The sequence below is a fragment of the Theropithecus gelada genome, chromosome 1, assembly GCF_003255815.1.
Source record: "Theropithecus gelada isolate Dixy chromosome 1, Tgel_1.0, whole genome shotgun sequence".
Classification (NCBI taxonomy): domain Eukaryota; kingdom Metazoa; phylum Chordata; class Mammalia; order Primates; family Cercopithecidae; genus Theropithecus; species Theropithecus gelada.
Window position 1 is genome coordinate 102,553,166 of NC_037668.1, and position 17,506 is coordinate 102,570,671.

The 17,506-nt window shown below is 36.4% G+C and overlaps 1 protein-coding gene across 1 annotated transcript in view; it reads right to left on the reverse strand.

Annotated features, from left to right (window-relative positions):
- Nucleotides 1-17,506, reverse strand: part of ERICH3 (glutamate rich 3) — a 110,173-nt gene that overhangs the window by 53,612 nt on the left and 39,055 nt on the right. Inside the window, exons 7-8 of the mRNA XM_025397188.1 lie at nucleotides 16,132-16,347; nucleotides 6,853-7,033 (exon numbers count right to left, since the gene is read on the reverse strand). Coding sequence (XP_025252973.1) covers nucleotides 6,853-7,033; nucleotides 16,132-16,347 — 397 coding nt within the window. The remainder of the gene's footprint in view (nucleotides 1-6,852; nucleotides 7,034-16,131; nucleotides 16,348-17,506) is intronic.

Consider the following 17,506-nt stretch of genomic DNA (forward strand, 5'->3'; position numbering starts at 1 on the left):
TATATATAAATTTGTATTTTTTAGTAGAGACAGGGTTTCGCCATGCTGGCCAGACTGGTCTCAAATGTCTAACCTTAGGTGGTCTGCCCACCTTGGCCTCCCAAAGTGCTGGGGTTACAGGCATGAGCCACTTAAACCCAGCCACGACTATAGTTCTACTAAGGGCAAGCAACAGGCCAGTGGACAAGTCAAAATTTAAAAGGAAGACAGAAGCAATACGGCAGTCACAGAAGCATTTGATAAGCTCCCTATATATCCCTGGCTAACTGGAAGTGGCGTGGATCAGAGAGGGCTCAATCTTTTCATACATCTCTAGTCTACCAGTAGCTTTCCCTTAGGCATAGAAGAAACACAAGAGAATCTGGTGGAAAATAAAAGTTGGAACAGACTTGAAAATTGCCCAAAGTTTAGATGTACCCCTGAACCCACTATAGTCAGCTGAATTGTGTGCTCCAAAAATTCATGACCACCCAGAACCTCAGAATGTGATCTTGTTTGGACATAGGGTCTTTAAAGATATAATTAGTGAAGGATCTAGATGAGATCATCCTGGATTTAACTTTGGCCCTTAATTCAATGATTGATGTCCTTATAAAAAGAGGTGAGGACACACACAGACATACAAGAATACCATATGAACACAGAGGCAGAGATTGAAGTGATGGAACCACAGGGTGAGGAAAGCCAGTTGACAGAGTTAAGAAGAATGCTTCCTTGGGGTTTTTCAAGGAGTGTATCCTTGCCAACACCTTCATTTTGGACTTTTGGCCTAGAAAACTATGAGAGAATGAATTCTTGATGTTTTCAGATATACTTTTGGAGACGTTAGCCCTGAGCTATAAAACACAGAGACTACCCCAAGAGTCCAGACTAAAAAATAGCAATATAATATTTTTTAATCTGAGCAAAACATGGCTGGCTCTGCACCAAAATGACAAAGGCAAAATTTCACAGATTTAATTTTGGTAACTTACTAAAAAAAAACAACAACAAAACCAAAAAAATAAAAATAAAAACAAAAATTAAACAAAAAAAAAGAAGGAAAAAACAGAAACAACAATAACCTCTGAGGGGAAAAGTCAGAATCCAGAATTCACAGCAGCTTTAATATACTGCCTAAAATGTTAGACCTAAAACCATAAAAACCCTAGAAGAAAACCTAGGCAATACCATTCAGGTCATAGGCAAGGGCAAGGACTTCATGTCTAAAATACCAATAGTGTGGGCAAAAACTGGAAGCATTCCCTCTGAAAACTGACACAGGACAGGGATGCCCTCTCTCACCACTCCTATTCAATATAGTGTTGGAAGTTCTGGCCAGGGCAATCAGGCAGGAGAAAGAAATAAAGGGTATTCAACTAGGAAAAGAGGAAGTCAAATTGTCCTTGTTTGCAGATGATATGACTGTATATTTAGAAAATCATCATCTCAGCCCAAAATCTCCTTAAGCTGATAAGCAACTTCAGCAATGTCTCAGGATACAAAATCAATGTGCAAAAATCACAAGCATTCTTATACACCAATAACAGACAGAGAGCCAAATCATGAGTGAACTTCCATTCACAATAGCTTCAAAGAGAATAAAATACCTAGGAATCCAATTTACAAGGTATGTGAACGACCTCTTCAAGGAGAGCTACAAATCACTGCTCAACGAAATAAAAGAGGACACAAACAAATGGACGAACATTCCATGCTCATGGATAGGAAGAATCAATATCGTGAAAATGGCCATATTGCCCAAGGTAATTTATAGATTCAATGCCATTCTCATCAAGCTACCAATGACTTTCTTCACAGATTTGGAAAAATCTACTTTAAAGTTCATGTGGAACCAAAAAAGAGCCCACATTGCCAAGACAATCCTAAGCCAAAAGAACAAAGCTGGAGGCATCATGCTACCTGACTTCAAACTATACTACAAGGCTACAGTAACCAAAACAGCATGGTACTGATACCAAAACAGAGATATAGACCAATGGAACAGAACAGAGCCCTCAGAAACAATACCACACATCTACAACCATCTGATCTTTGACAAACCTAACAAAAACAAGAAATGGGGAAAGGATTCCCTATTTAATAAATGGTGCTGGGGAAACTGGCTAGCCATATGTAGAAAGCTGAAACTGGATCCCTTCCTTACATCTTTGCAAAAGTTATTTCAAGATGAATTAAAGACTTAAATGTTAGACCTAAAACCATAAAAACCCTAGAAGAAAACCTAGGCAATACCATTCAGGACATAGGTATGGGCAAGGACTTCATGACTAAAACACCAAAAGCAATGGCAACAAAAGCCAGAATTGACAAATGGGATCTAATTAAACGAAAGAGCTTCTGCACAGCAAAAGAAACTGCCATCAGAGTGAACAGGCAACCTACAGAATGGGAGAAAATTTTTGCAATCTACCCATCTGACAAAGGGCTAACATCCAGAACCTACAAAGAACTTAAACAAATTTATAAGAAAAAATCAACCCCATCAAAAAGTGGGCAAAGAATAGGAACAGACACTTCTCAAAAGAAGACATCTATGCAGCCAACAGACACATGAAATCATGCTCATCATCACTGGCCATCAGAGAAATGCAAATCAAAACCACAATGAGATACCATCTCACACCAGTTAGAATGGCAATCACTAAAAATTCAGGAAACAACAGGTGCTGGAGAGGATGTGGAGAAATAGGAACACTTTTACACCATTGGTGGGACTGTAAACTAGTTCAACCATTGTGGAAAACAGTGTGGCAATTCCTCAAGGATCTAGAACTAGAAATACCATTTGACCCAGCCATCCCATTACTGGGGTTATACCCAAAGGATTATAAATCATGCTGCTACAAAGACATGCACATGTATGTTTATTGCGGCACTATTCACAATAGCAAAGACTTGGAATCAACCCAAATGTCCATCAGTGACAGACTGGATTAAGAAAATGTGGCATATATACACCATGGAATACTATGCAGCCATAAAAAACGATGAGTTTGTGTCCTTTGTAGGGACCTGGAGGCAACTGGAAACCATCATTCTCAGCAAACTATTGCAAGAACAGAAAACCAAACACCGCATGTTCTCACTCATAGGTGGGAACTGAACAATGAGGTCACTTGGACACAGAAAGGGGAACATCACACACTGGGGCCTATTGTGGGGAGCGGGGAGGAAGGAGGAATAGCATTAGGAGATATACCTAATGTAAATGACGAGTTAATGGGTGCAGCACACCAGCATGGCACATGTATACATATGTAACAAACCTGAACGTTGTGCACATGTACCCTAGAACTTAAAGTATAATAAAAAATTAAGAAAATAAATAAATAAAATAAAAATAATACAAAGATTAAAAAATATATATACCACCTAAATATGGAGTTTTTAACAAGCAATCCAAAGACATGTTTTTGAAAACGGGAAAATGTGACCTATACTTAGAAATAAAAGCAATCAAAACCACAGCCAGGAATCTAATCAAGACCAACATGTATCTACACAAAAACTTGTGTGTTTATGTTCATAGTCCCAAACTAGTATCAGTACAAATGTCCTCTAATTGGGGAATAAATTTTTTAAAATATGGTATATCCATGTAATGGAATATACTTAGCAATACAAAGAGAGAGCCACTACTGATACTATAAATATGCATGATTCTCAAAAGCATTATGCTAAGTGAGAGCAAAAAGACAAAATACTACCCATGGTATGATTGTGTTTATAGGAAATGTCCAGAAAAGAAAATCTGTGCAGTCAGAAAGCAGATCAGTGTCTTCCTGGGGCTGGCTCTGAGACAGGGACCAACTGTCAAAGAGAACAAGGGAACGTCCTGAAGTGCTGGAGATGTCCCACACCTGGTTTGTGATAATGGCTGCACAACTCTGTATAATTCCAAAAAGAAATTGAATTATACACTTATAATGAATACATTTTATGGTATTTAATTTACACCTCAATAAAGCTATTCTTTAAAACTGAAAGAAAAAGTCAATGAATAGAAGAAAAATGAGAAACAGAGCTGAGTGTGGTGGCCAAAGCCTGTAATCCCAATGCTTTGTGAGGGCAAGGCAGGGGCATTGCTGGAGTCCCGGAGTTTGAGACCAGACTGGGCAACATAGCAAGACCCTATCTCTATAAAAAAATTTTAAAAATTAGCTGGGCATGGCTGATATAGGAAGATCACTTTACCCCAGGAGTTCAAGGCTATAGTGAGCTATGATTGTGCCACTGCACTCTAGTCTGGGTGAGAGAGAGAGAGAGACTGTCTCTCAAAAAAGAAAAAATTAAAAACAGTTAATGTAAGTCAAAGCACAATGAACTGCTTCAGTTTTGAGTGTTGACTGAAAGCTATTGGGATAAAACAGAGAAGTCAGTGAGAAAGCTGCATAGCCTTAATCTGAGTCCTAAAAGATGGGTAAGATTTGAATTTGAAAAGGAGAAAAGAGAAAGTATTATAGACAAAGGAAATAGCACAAGCAAAGGCAAAATAAAAGTGTGGATGGGATAGTGAAGTAGCTGTATTTGCCAGAGCATAATGAGGAATGCACAGATAGATGCAACAGGATCCGTTTATGGAAATACAAGAAAATGGGGCAGAAAAGGAAGGGATTCTAAGAAAGACAGAAAAAAAAATGTTAGTTTTTTTCGCACTTCAAATGAACCCAAGAAGCCATGGTTTGTGTTGTCTGAAAAGATAAACATGGCAAATAAAAATGCCTGTGAAGAAACTGTACTCTACAAGTAGCAGAAAATACTCAGTAACTTCATAGGTGTATACAATAAACAATCAGCTTGTGGATTGAAGTCTGAAATCAAATCTCAAGACATCATGAATTACTTGGGAATAAAGGATGCACTTGCCACATTTCTAAATAATTAATTTTATTGATACTTCAAATAAAAAGGCAAGATGAATTAACAAAAGTCAAATTTTAATGAGTTTACTGTTCCAAGCACAATGTTAAATGCTCCCTCTCCAACTTTTGTTAACGGAAATCTTTTAAAACTCTATTCACATTTTACTGAATCATGCACAGCTTTGATTTGTAGAAAGGGCAGATTCTTTTCAGTCCAGCTAAATTGCTAAGATTGCTGAACCACAAGTCAACTCTGAGCCACCCAACTTTTCAATTTTGAACAATTACTTTCCTGGCAATCAAGGGCAAGCTGAGACAAAATTATTGCATGGACAAGATTCAATTATTTAAGTCCCCATTCCATCCTATTATTCAAGACTGTCCAATGCCATAACAAAACGTCCCAGTATCAATATGTATGCAAAATAACACTGAGCCAAGTAACACCCTTTCTCCCATAACCTTTGGTTTTTCACTGTCATCACAGAGTGTACATCATCTACCAGAGAATCATTTAGCTAAGCCGCATTCTTTTTTAATTTGTGTCTACCACATTTTCCAGCAAATAGATGTTATATATGCATTTTGTTGAATAAAGTATGATATAAAGTCCAGGACAGTTTTTCATCATGTTAATTCCGACTTTACAGCTAATTTTAGCATTCTCCTAAATTAACAGCTGAAAGTTACACTTTAAAAAAAAAAGTGTATGTATCTATGCTACTATCATTAGGGATTTCATACCACTCATATCATGAAAATGTAGGAAACTCCATGCTACTCAGAATAGCTCACTGGGGCTGCCTGGAACTGATCAAGGGCCTTGCACCTAGCCAGGGGCTCGGGATTTTCTCTCAACTCTGGTCAGAGTGTTACCTTGGGGAGCCACTCCACCTCTGGAATCATCTCATTTTCCTCATCTACAAAATGAAAGGAATGAACTCGGGAATGCTACAGCAAAATAAACAAGGTAAATTGCATTCCTACAAAATATATAAAATTAAAATGGAAAAAATACTGTTTCTAACATCATTGAGCATCATATTATGTTTCACTTGAAGTTAAAACTACCATTTAAGTGTTTGCCATTTTTGTGATGGAAAGTTTTCCATATGTAATTCCTCAATATGAATTTATAGTCTCTCTTTAAGGAAATGAATTTTATGTTAAGTGATAGTCACTGTCTTCAATTAATGAGGGAAATCAGAAAGACTAAAAGTAAAAATTCCATGTTTGCCCCCAATTTTCCCCTTAACTCCTACCAAGATTATCCAAATATAAATATTTCTTTTAATTGGTAAAAATGCTATTACTTTTTGGACCCAGTTTCTTAAGCAAAGAAGTAACAATATAACCCTGTGAACACTATTTCTTTTCACTGCTGCTCCCTTGAACTAAATATTGAAGAAAAACCATTACAGTATAATTTGTGAAAACCTATGTTGCATATAAAAATTATCCTATGCTGACAAACGTGTATTTATGATCAAATGAAAGCAAAAATGTACTGAAAAGCTATTTAGCCAAATTCTCCACCAAGTTATTTAGGTGTGACTCACCCTGCAGTTTATTGGATTTGTGATTTTATCTCAACATACTTCTAAAGAACAAATTGCCAATCTGGTATTTTTCTCTTAGAATAATGTATGGTATAATTCACTATGGCAAGCCAAATAGTTAACTTGTAATTTGGGGGACAGCTTATTCGTGCAACATTTTAATGATCATATATCTCCATCCCAAAATTAATCTGTTACCAGGTTAAATCACTCCAAATCCTTTCTTCCACAATCTGCGAGAGTAATTGCTGCTTCAGTTTCAATCATAGAGCAGTAAATCTAGATTTACTTTTAGGCAGCTGGTTTATAAGTCCCTGGATATGCATAATTTCATAAAGTGATTGAAGTCATTTTGATATTATATCAACAGCAGCTTATCTATAGCACCAACTCCAAGCAATTAAAAAACATTCACATTTTATGTGTACCTTTTTCAAGTAGTTTGCCTTTGTAGACACAAAGGTTTTCCCCACCACAGTGCTGTTGATAAACTTTAATTTCATCCCGGAAGTCAGGATTATCAGAAGATAGGTGCACATTTTTCCCCAAATAGATCATTGTAATAGCTGCATTACTATGCAAGGATGTTTTATGAATCCTTCTTGAATCCTGAAATAAACAAAAAAATGAGGCTTATTAACAAATTACTTTCTAATCAGAGTTCTTACCTGACATTGTAATATGAAGAATAAAGAAGGCTATTTTTAAGTACCTACCAACCAAATCTAAATAAAGTGTCAATTTACAAATGCACAAAAAGTCAAACCCATTGCAAAATAAATCCTTCTAAATAACTATAACATATACATTTTGGCTTTGTATTTTTAATGTAAATACTGGGGATTTGGATAGAGTTTGTCATTTTTTACTTTAAGTGCAAGTATGTGGGGAGGTGTGTGGGGCTGTGTTTGTTATATATAGTAAAAATTTCAAAGACACCAAGAAGAAACTTTTGGTTCTTTTAGCTGGTTCTCCAATAAAAATCCAAACAAATGAACTAAATAAATATTAGTAACATTATTTTGTTCCAATTTGTACTGACTTAGAGATTTAGCAATAGTTTTTGTAATTGGCTGCTTTATCTTTACAACTGAGCACTGACAACATATCCTTCCCTGGGCTTAGTCCATCTGAGAGGGAGAGGCACATGTGTGATTTCGTCTACGGTCATTCTGAAGATCAGGGGTCATCAATCATTTGTGCTTGGGACTATCCAGTTTCACAGGGGCATTCAGTTGATTGAAAACCCAATATCAATATTGTTTATAGTATCAAAACAATCTACCCAAAAAAGTCTCTAAAATTACTACATAAACTTATTTCATATCCTGTGGCATTGCCCAATTTAAATTATTTATAAAATATGTAGCAAATGTGTATGCCAGAAAATCAATGTCCTAGGCATTGACTCCTAATTAATTGTTTGAAATATTTTCATAATAGTGAATGGGCACATTGTTTGCCTAACCTCTATGAGGAAGAGGAAGAAGGAGAAGCAGAAAAAACGAAAGGAGGAAGAGGCAGAGCAATAAGAAAGGCTGAGAGGGTTGAAAGACTTTAAGGGGGCCTAGTAAGAAAATCGTAGCCCTCTAGAATTGTACACAGGCCAGCCTTTCCTTCTCATCTACTTCACTTTTCTAAAAATCAATTTTAAGCTGGACAAAAAATATGCAGAGACCAACTTTAAGTGGATCCAAGGCAGTAATTTGAGTTGATTCCATCAAATTATAGATGCATGAGAAGCATAAATTTTCTAAAGAATAACAAAGTTGCAACAAACATTTTTGAAGGAACTACTAAAATATTTCTATCCCTAAACTCATCCTCTTCCACTTCAGATATTTTTTTTTTCCATTTCATTCTATTTCTCTGAAGCAAAAACCAGAGGAAAGAAATCTGATGGAATGAAATTCTGCTAGCAACGGTCTGAAAGTATAAATGAGGGAGAAAGTCCAAGATTTAAAAATTCAAGCAAATTTTCTTGCCTGTTGGAAGGAAGAGCTCTCAAATAAAGAGATAATCAACAGACATATTACAGGGGCATCAAGAGCCATGAAAGTAAATCAGCAAACTGGATAATTTCTTGCAGATTAGAAACATCTCCCTGAATCACAGTTGAAGCAAAGGGATGATGGCAGGTCTGGCTCCTACTTGGACAATCATAATCCCATGTTTCCTCTTGCCTGGGCAACTGTGGAGCTGTGACAAACCTGTGTGCAGCCCACTGGACAATCAGCAGACCTCAGGCAAATCCAGCTCCAAGCTGCGCCTAGCACTTTAATGAAGTGACTAATTAAATAAAAGCATCCCCCTTTTGTTAAGTAATACTTTCTGAAGCAGCATGGATTTAGAGGTAGCCCTGTGAGTTTGTAGGAGGTAAGCACTATATAAATACAAGGTAATAGTGCGATTAGAGTCAGGGAAAGACCTGTGTCCTATGTATGAAATGAGAAACTGGAAGGAAAAACTTTTAAAGAGAAAAATACAGGAAAAGGCAGACCCTTATCCTTTTCATTTCCTCTCATTCATATTTCTTTCCACTAAAGCTTATTTCTGATAGTAACATCTCTTTTCTCTTGGGTCTCATTATTTCATTCTCTTTTTTAAAAAATCCCCTAATTACTGCCACCAAGTAAATTTTTCTGAGTTCTAACAGAAGGCCCAAGTGACAGCTTGTGATTCAATATATGCACTAGGAAACAAACAGTAGTTTCTTTCAATTGACTGAATTGCCTCTATACTTACCATCTTGCAAAGATATAATGACCAGAGACAGATGAAACTTTAAAAGGTTTCTTGGCCCTTTCTGCTATCCTCAAGTAAGTATCAAAACCTTTCATGAAAATTCAGTTTCGTTTGAAGAACAGGAGCAAGGCCTCATGCCCCTGCATAACTAAAGCTCATCTTTCTGACTTCCTTCACCAGTTGCTTATGACTTTCCTTCTCATTTCTTTTCAGATTTCTCAGGCAAGTACAACTGAGCTGATAAATAAACAGCAAGTCCATTGAGTGGTTAACCCACTAGCCATTATATATTTGCAACACTTAGCATTCAATTGATATACTAAGTTTTCACTGAAATCTCTTTTATCCACGCCCACACAAACAGTACAGGTGTCAAAGGGCCTGTTCTTGTTCATAGTGTTGGGCAGTAACTCCTCTCCATCTGCTTCACAAAGCCGTGGTGAATTCTGGACACCAAGTACGGTGACCATGAAATTTATCATCCAAACTTAGACACACAGTGAAAGAAGTGTTATTAATAATTAGGAAATGGGGAGAAAAGGGCAGAATTTTGAACTCTTCCAGGAAAACTGAGAAGTATGGTCACCCTACGAATTAGTCTCCCCACTTCTAGTCTGATATCCCTCAAAATCTCCCTCCTGTTGGAAATCAGAAGGATCTATTGTTATTAAATAGATCATGTGACTCTCCTGCTTAAAGCCCTCCAGTGATTCCCATTATTCATGGGATAAGTTCCAACATTCCCCAGACAACATAAAATGTGTTATATTTTCTAACACCTACTATCTCCCAGTGATTGCAATTTCTCATGCTACATTTAAATGTCTGGCAACTGAACAGATTGTAGTGGCCCAAAGACTATCAACTACTTTTAATCTCCAGGCCTCTATAATTGTATGAGTCACATGATATTGGAACTATTTCCTTGTATTATCTCTCTCTCAGTAGATAAGGATGACATCCTACTGATTTCATGCCCCCAGTAACTTGCCAGTGCTGACGCTTAGTAAGGACCGAATTAACATTGATCCAACTGGACACAGACATGGAACAATTAGGCATTCCATATTCTGTCCTTTCCATATTCTGATAAAGCTACAGTAGGTGGGTTCCACCCTAAATAGGAAGCTTGGTACATTTATAGGAACTCAATAGTTACCAGAACAAGAAAACTGACTCACAGTGTCTTGTTAAACGAAACACCAACTTTGGTGACTATTCCTTGATAAAGATTGATACAAAACCAGCCTGGACATAAAGAGTAGCAATCCCCATGTTGATGCTGGTGGCCCTAGACAGAGAAAATCTGACACAAGCCAGAGGAAGAGTGTTCATATCCCAAAGACTTAGGGAGCAGCTGGTTGTATGAAAACCTCACAGCACTGCATTACATATATTCTTCTCTTTCTCTTCTCTTTCTCGCTGGTTTTGCCTCCCACTTTGCTTTTAGTGTGGTTTCTCTTTTCACTTTCTTCTGGGCCATTTTTCTTACTACTGTGTAAACCTTACCTCGTGCTTATTCCTAACATGCCCAGAAACACCTCAATCCTTACAGAGGCATCAGAGCTCTAGATTTTTCAGGATCTACCTCACCTATTCCTTCCCACAGAAATCATAATAAGGGTTCCTGCTCACATTTCCTTCCCCACTCCCTCTGTTTCCTAATCTACTCTGGTGCTTCCTTGTGTGGCTCTGCATGGTGTAGTGTAAGGGTTATTATTAATATTATTGAAGATGGGGTCTCGCTATGTTGCCTGGGCTGGAGTGCAGTGGTGCAATCATAGTGGTGCAATCACTACAGTATTAAACTCCTGGGCCCAAGCCAACCTCCTGCCTCAGCCTCCTGAGTAGCTAAGATTACAGGTGTTAGATATGGAGTCTTGTTATGTTGGCCAGTCTGGTATCAAACTTCTGACCTCAAGCAATCCTCTTGCCTCAGCCTTTCAAGTCACTAGGGTTACAGATGTGAGCCATTGCACCTAGCCTTGTGATGGTTAATTTTACCTATTAATTTAGCTGGATTCCAATGCCCAGATTGGCAAACATTATTCTGGATGGATCCCTGACCAATGCACGTGGTGTGTCCCCTCCTCTTGGGAACTGTGAGTAACAATCTATTTTTTTGATGGCAATTGTCTCTTAATCTGTAAGTCTCACCAAACCTGAATAATTTTTTAAAACCCACATTTTAAAATAGCCATACAGAACGATATACCTACTTTCATTAAGAAAGGGTCAACTAGTGAAGGTTTCAAGCAGCAGAGGAGCATGTTGAGAATTTTTCCATAAAGTTTAATTTAGCACCATTATGTAGAATCTAATAAAAATGAGATGAATTTTGCTCATTCTTTTTTTCCCTTCCTGCCTTTCAATCTCAGTTCCCTGGTTCTATCTGCTAACTTCCTACTGATCATTCAAAGCCCATTTCAAATGCCACCTTCTCTATGAGGCATTCTCTAATCTCCTCAGTCAGAACTAATATTTCTTTCCTCTGTGTTTCTACTGTGTTTTATTTATATCATAATTATAGTACTCAACACAATATATCATGGTTTATATATCTGTCTCTCTTGCTAGACTGCAATCTTTATGAGAGAAAGAGTTTAGTCTTACTCATCTTGGTAACCTCAGGACCTAGTATATCACTTGCCTAGTATATCAATAAAAACTGGACTGAGCTATGTTCTCATTTAGAGGCAGGACAAGTATATAGATGACTGCAATAGTTCCATAGTTCCATTAAGAGATTAGTTAGCAAGCCCCTGAACTAGAGATGTAGCAGTAAGTATGAAAAAGGATTGTCAGAGACATGAGCCACTGTTCAGGTGGCATCTAGAGTTGTGCCATCCAGGACAGCAGTCATTTCCCCCATTTGGATGCTAGGCATTTGAAAGGTAGCTCATTTGCTGTAAGTATAAAATATTCATTGAATATCAAACACATAGTATAAGAAAACATACCATACTTAATTAAAATTTTTCATATTGATTACACGTGGAAATGATATTTTAGATATACTTGATAAAATAATTAAAATCTTAAAATTTATTTCTTGTTTTTCTTTATCTTTTTAAATTGACTATTAGAAAATTTTAGAATTGCATACGTGGCTTGCCTTCTATTTCTATTGGACATCTCTGATCTAGAGAACTTAGCAACTAGCTGGATGTGCAATGCACAAGGAAAAGAAATTATAGATTTTGAGGCCAAATTACAGGACAAAAGTTTGTGCTTTAAGAGAAATAAGGCGACTGAATGGAGAAACTGACTTAAGTTGTAACCATGTTGAATTTGAGGAGCAGTAGGACCTATCAATTGGGCATCTGTAATTGCACAGGGCTCATTTGGTACCTAGGAGGTAGATAGAGGGCTTTCATGGAAAAGTCCCAAACTAGTATCATAAACTTTTTGCCCTCTCTTTCAAAAAATGTACAAAAAATAAAAGGAAACTTTGTTATTGGTTTTTAAAATAGATAAACATAACCATTAAGTAGGCTCTTATTTGGAAGCCTGTACTTTCACTTTTATAAAAGCTATATATGAAACTATCCACATTTTAGCAGGCTTCTGTAAAAGAAGACATAACTTATGGTATTGATAAATACAGTACAGTACTATAAAGGTAATCTCTCTTATTTATAGTTTTCCTAATAACATTTTCTTTTCTCTAACTTAACTTTGTAAGAATACCATATATAATACAAATAGCGTACAAAATATGTGTTAATTGAATATTTATGTTATTGGTAAGGCTTCCAGTCAACAGTAGGTTATAAGTAGTTAAGTTTTGGGGGAGTCAACGTTTATACACAAATTTTCAACTGTGCAGAGTAATGACATCCCTAACCCCCATGTTATTCAAATGTCAACTCTCCATATACAGTACACACATACACACTCACACATACACAGACACACACACACTAATCTAAAGAAAATAAGAAGTATTATTAGACAAAATAGATTTTAAGACAAAAAGTAATATGACAAAAAGGATCTCCTCACCGGTAAGATTAAAATAATCTTAAGTCTGAGAGCATATAAGAAGATTTTCTAAACATATACAAAACAGAACTTGGCGTAATTACAAAGACAAATTGACAAATCCATAATTATAGAGAATGGATTTTCATTATAACTCAAGAACTAAGAGATGAAACACATAAAAAGTCTACAAATATAAAAATATGAGTAACATACTTAACATTTATCTATTGGACATTTATAGAACCCTAATTCCAACATTTAAAGAATATGATTCTTTCCCAAAACTGAACATATATTAGCTCACAAAGCAAGTCTCCACAAATACCAAGGAGTTAAAATCATACAGATCAAGAATAAGATGCATTTTAAAAGTAGCATTCAGTGAACACAAAAGGAGTTCTTAGAACTGAAACATGGCAGGAGAAAAAACTCAGTAGAATGTGTGGAAGATAAAATTGAAAAAACCTCTCAGCAAGTAGAACAAAAAGACAAAGAGGTAGAAAGTAGGAGAGAAAAGCTAAGAATCTTAGAGCATCAGTCTAGTAGTTCTAACATTCCCAAAATAGAGATTCCAAAAAGAGAGAAAAATGGTTTTCTTTCTTGGGGGAAAAAAAAAGAGTAAGTCAGACTGAAGCCCTGTGACTCAGGAGACAGACATGATAAGGTCTGTCAAAGCCAGCATGCGTGCTGACACCATGCTGTGCTTCTAACCTGAATGCAGAATCCCAGGGGAACCTGGCTCAGCTGCTTATTTGTGCTTCACTTGTCATGACCCTGGGATGAAGAAGCTGCTGCTCCCTCCTCCATGCCCAGCTACAGAAGCCCATTCCCCTGGTCATTTTCCTGCTGGACATCCAGTGTCTGACTCACACTAGGACCTCACCAGAAACCTTGACACATTCGTGACCTGACCACTCTGACTTCCCCAGAAGGGGCTTTTAAAATTGTTTAAAAACCAAACCCAGACTGTGACCCAAAGATTCTATTCAGCTTATTTTCTTCTAGAAATCGTGTCCTTTCATTACAATGCTAGGTTTGAGCTTATTTCTGAAGTTTTGTGCATATAAGCGATAGAACTCTAAAGAAAAGCAGGGACATAGTTCACAGAGAAGTCAGTGTGGCGGTTGCTCTGGAAAAAAGAATGATGGGGCAGGAAAAAGGGGGCTCCTGCTTAATATGATAGTAGAGTTCATTGTGAAGATGTAGTGAGTGCATGGTGCTTGCTTGGTTATTGTTGTTGAACTTGTATATATAGATAAGACTTTATATATTCTTGTGGCTTGTGAGACATTTAAACTTGTTTTTTTAAAGAGCATGAACAGGTAGAATGTACCCCAGTGTTACATTTTAACATCAGAAAATCAAATCCTGCCACCCAAGTGTTTGAGAATGAGGAGTAAGTCACTGTTTTTGCTAAGTGTGAGCCACACCTTTGGAGAGCATATTCATTGGCCAGGTGGAAACCAATGCCAGCATGCAGAGTGAAAAATTAAGTGAGTGGATGTGGTAGATTCTATTATTGTTGTAAATATTTACCGCCCTTTTCTGTTAGAGACTGATACTTCCTACTCCATTGAGGTCAGTCTCGATCAAGGGCTTGCCAAATGGCATTCCAGTGTAAGTGACATGTGCCACTCCTGAGTGGAACCTTAAAAGCATTCTGTGGTTCTATTGCCCATGAGGCCAACATACTCCAGACTCTTTCATTCTGAGCTGTTCCTCCAGTCTAGGTCCCAGAATTACAGCTGACCAACAGTAGATAAGATTGTGAGCAAGTAGATAAGACCAAGAGTAGATAAGATTGTGAGCAAGAATATTGTTGTAGGTTGAGTTGCCTCAGGTTGTTAGACTAAGCTCCAGTAAACGGCTCTATAGAGAACTTACTAATGAAGAACAGGATAAAACAGAAGTCTAAGGCTACATCATGTGAGGAAAGAATTTGCTCCTTTATCTAGGGCCTGGATATGTTGAGAGACAGAGATGAATATTAGAGGAAGGTGGCAAATCCAAATTAGAGAGAATGACAGATAATACGAAGTACCACCAACAGTGAAAGAGTATCTGATCAAAGACACAGAGCAAGGGTGGGCCTTGGGGGTGAGAGAGAAAACAATCTGTCAAAGACAGCAACAAAGGGAGAGAATTGGTAAAAGTAGAGTTGAAAGAAGGAAATTCAAGCAAGTAGGAAGAAGATGGTCCCCTTCTTTTGAGAAGGTTAGAGGTAAGGACAGCTGCTGGGAGTGAGATGTGGACATGGGGTGAATAAGGGTCCTGAAAGTGAGGTTGATTTTTAAGACTCTATGTGCATGCTGACACTTCACTTCTTGATGGTCATCCAGTGAAATGTTAACCCAGCTCATTTGCCAATCACAAAACTTTCATTTAATCGCTATTGGTTGTATATTTAACGTAATAAAAATGAAGAGCTATTTTGCTTTCTTACTAGCTTGTATGTTTATAAAGTCCAACAGGCCTTAAAACTGTTTCTTCTACTAGTATTTTGAGGAAATGAGTACAACAAACTGTAATCTCTTCAAAGAACACTGAAATAATTTTTTCTAGGTATGATATAGTAATTTGCCATAAATTGTTAAAAATAAACTATATTATGTTTTTTAGGTATATCAAGGTTTCTCAATTTTTACAAATTAGATGTTAAGATACTTCTAACAACATGTGATTGAATCGGTGCATTTAAGGAAATAAATTATTTGGAAATACGTATTGTTCAAATTAAATTTGACCACAAGAGTTGTTAAATCTTTTATTATTAATTTTGCTAAACTCATTATGCAACTGAACTACTCAAGTCTTTGGTTTCAGATCCATTCAAGATTACTTATAAAATTGTATTTCTTTACACAGAATATTTTGCATGCAATTTCCTCCAAATTCTTTTACTGTAAACCTAGAAATCTAATAGTGCAATGTAATCTGTGATGAATTAATAAAAGAAAAATGTGTTCCATAATTACCCTGGTCAAAAGAGGTTCTAAGCCATTTGGAGCAGTGGTTGGACGAAATCTTCTCCTTCTCCATGTTTCAGATCTATTTTCTCTTGTGATTTTCCCATTTGGGGGTGGTGGAGGAGGAATAGGCATCATGTAACTGTTAATGTTTGGAAGTTGATATGAATTCATTCTCTGTGAATTGCCTATGGAGTTCCTGAACTTCATCACTGCCTTCTTGCCCTGTAATCATATTTCATCACATAAGAAGCAATGAAACAGAATCAGTGACTCAATGTAACCCAAATTTAAAGACAAGCCTAAATGATTGACATTGCATGCAAACACAACTGATATCAATAGACAAACTCAAAACACTCCAGTCTGCTGAAAAATGACACTTTGTAGCATCTGCAGCAAATTAAATATTCATAAAATTCTAACCTTATGTGTTATATTTTTTAAATAACATAAAGTGATGACTTTTTATAGTACTTTTGGGGTTTTTCTTCAACAATCCATTAAACCCAACACAATTAAACAATTTAAAATCAAGAAGTTTGAAGTGTTGTGCTTTAAAGCAGAGCTTTAGCCCACTTCGCAATAGGAAATTAGTACTTTTCTCACATTCTGATTTCAAGCATCTAGGTATCAGAATATGCAGGGTTTGCAAAGCTGTAAACAAACTGGCATGTACTGTTTAGCATAAATAACTCATGTACTATTTAGAGTAAATTATTACCATATTTACAGAGGGAGCATTAAAATATTTATCAAAATTTTAAGGTACATACCCTTTGACCTAGAAATTCTAGTGGTAGGAATAAATCCTACACTGATAACCATACAAGTTTACTAATATAAATATGTGTAAGGATACATATACACATATGCACACACACACACATATATATATAAGGAAGTTAGTCACACAAAATGTAACATCATATAAGTCCATCAATAGGAGGGTGTTTAACTAAATCTTGCTTTGTTCATATGATAGATCTCACTGGGCTTAAACAAAAATAACATGAATCTATTTATCCTGAAATGAAAAGGTTCATATGGTATGACCATAAATTTCTTTTAAATAATTTATGTGTGAATTCTGATTCAAAACAACAATGACTGAAAAAATTTGAATGTGGGGCTGCCTTTAGGGATATACCTTCATACTGTTTTAGAGGTTAATCAGCATGTATTATTTTAATCATTAAAAAACACCAAAGGTATAGTCAATAATTACATTTGTCAGGTATAAGTGAGTCACTGAATTTTCACAAATTGGTAATTTTTGTGTACCTGAGGTAGTTTTCCAAATTTTAAGGAATATTTAAGTAGATTTATATATTTTGCAAAAATTTACTTATATTTCTAAAATATAAATTTATATTGTACTTAT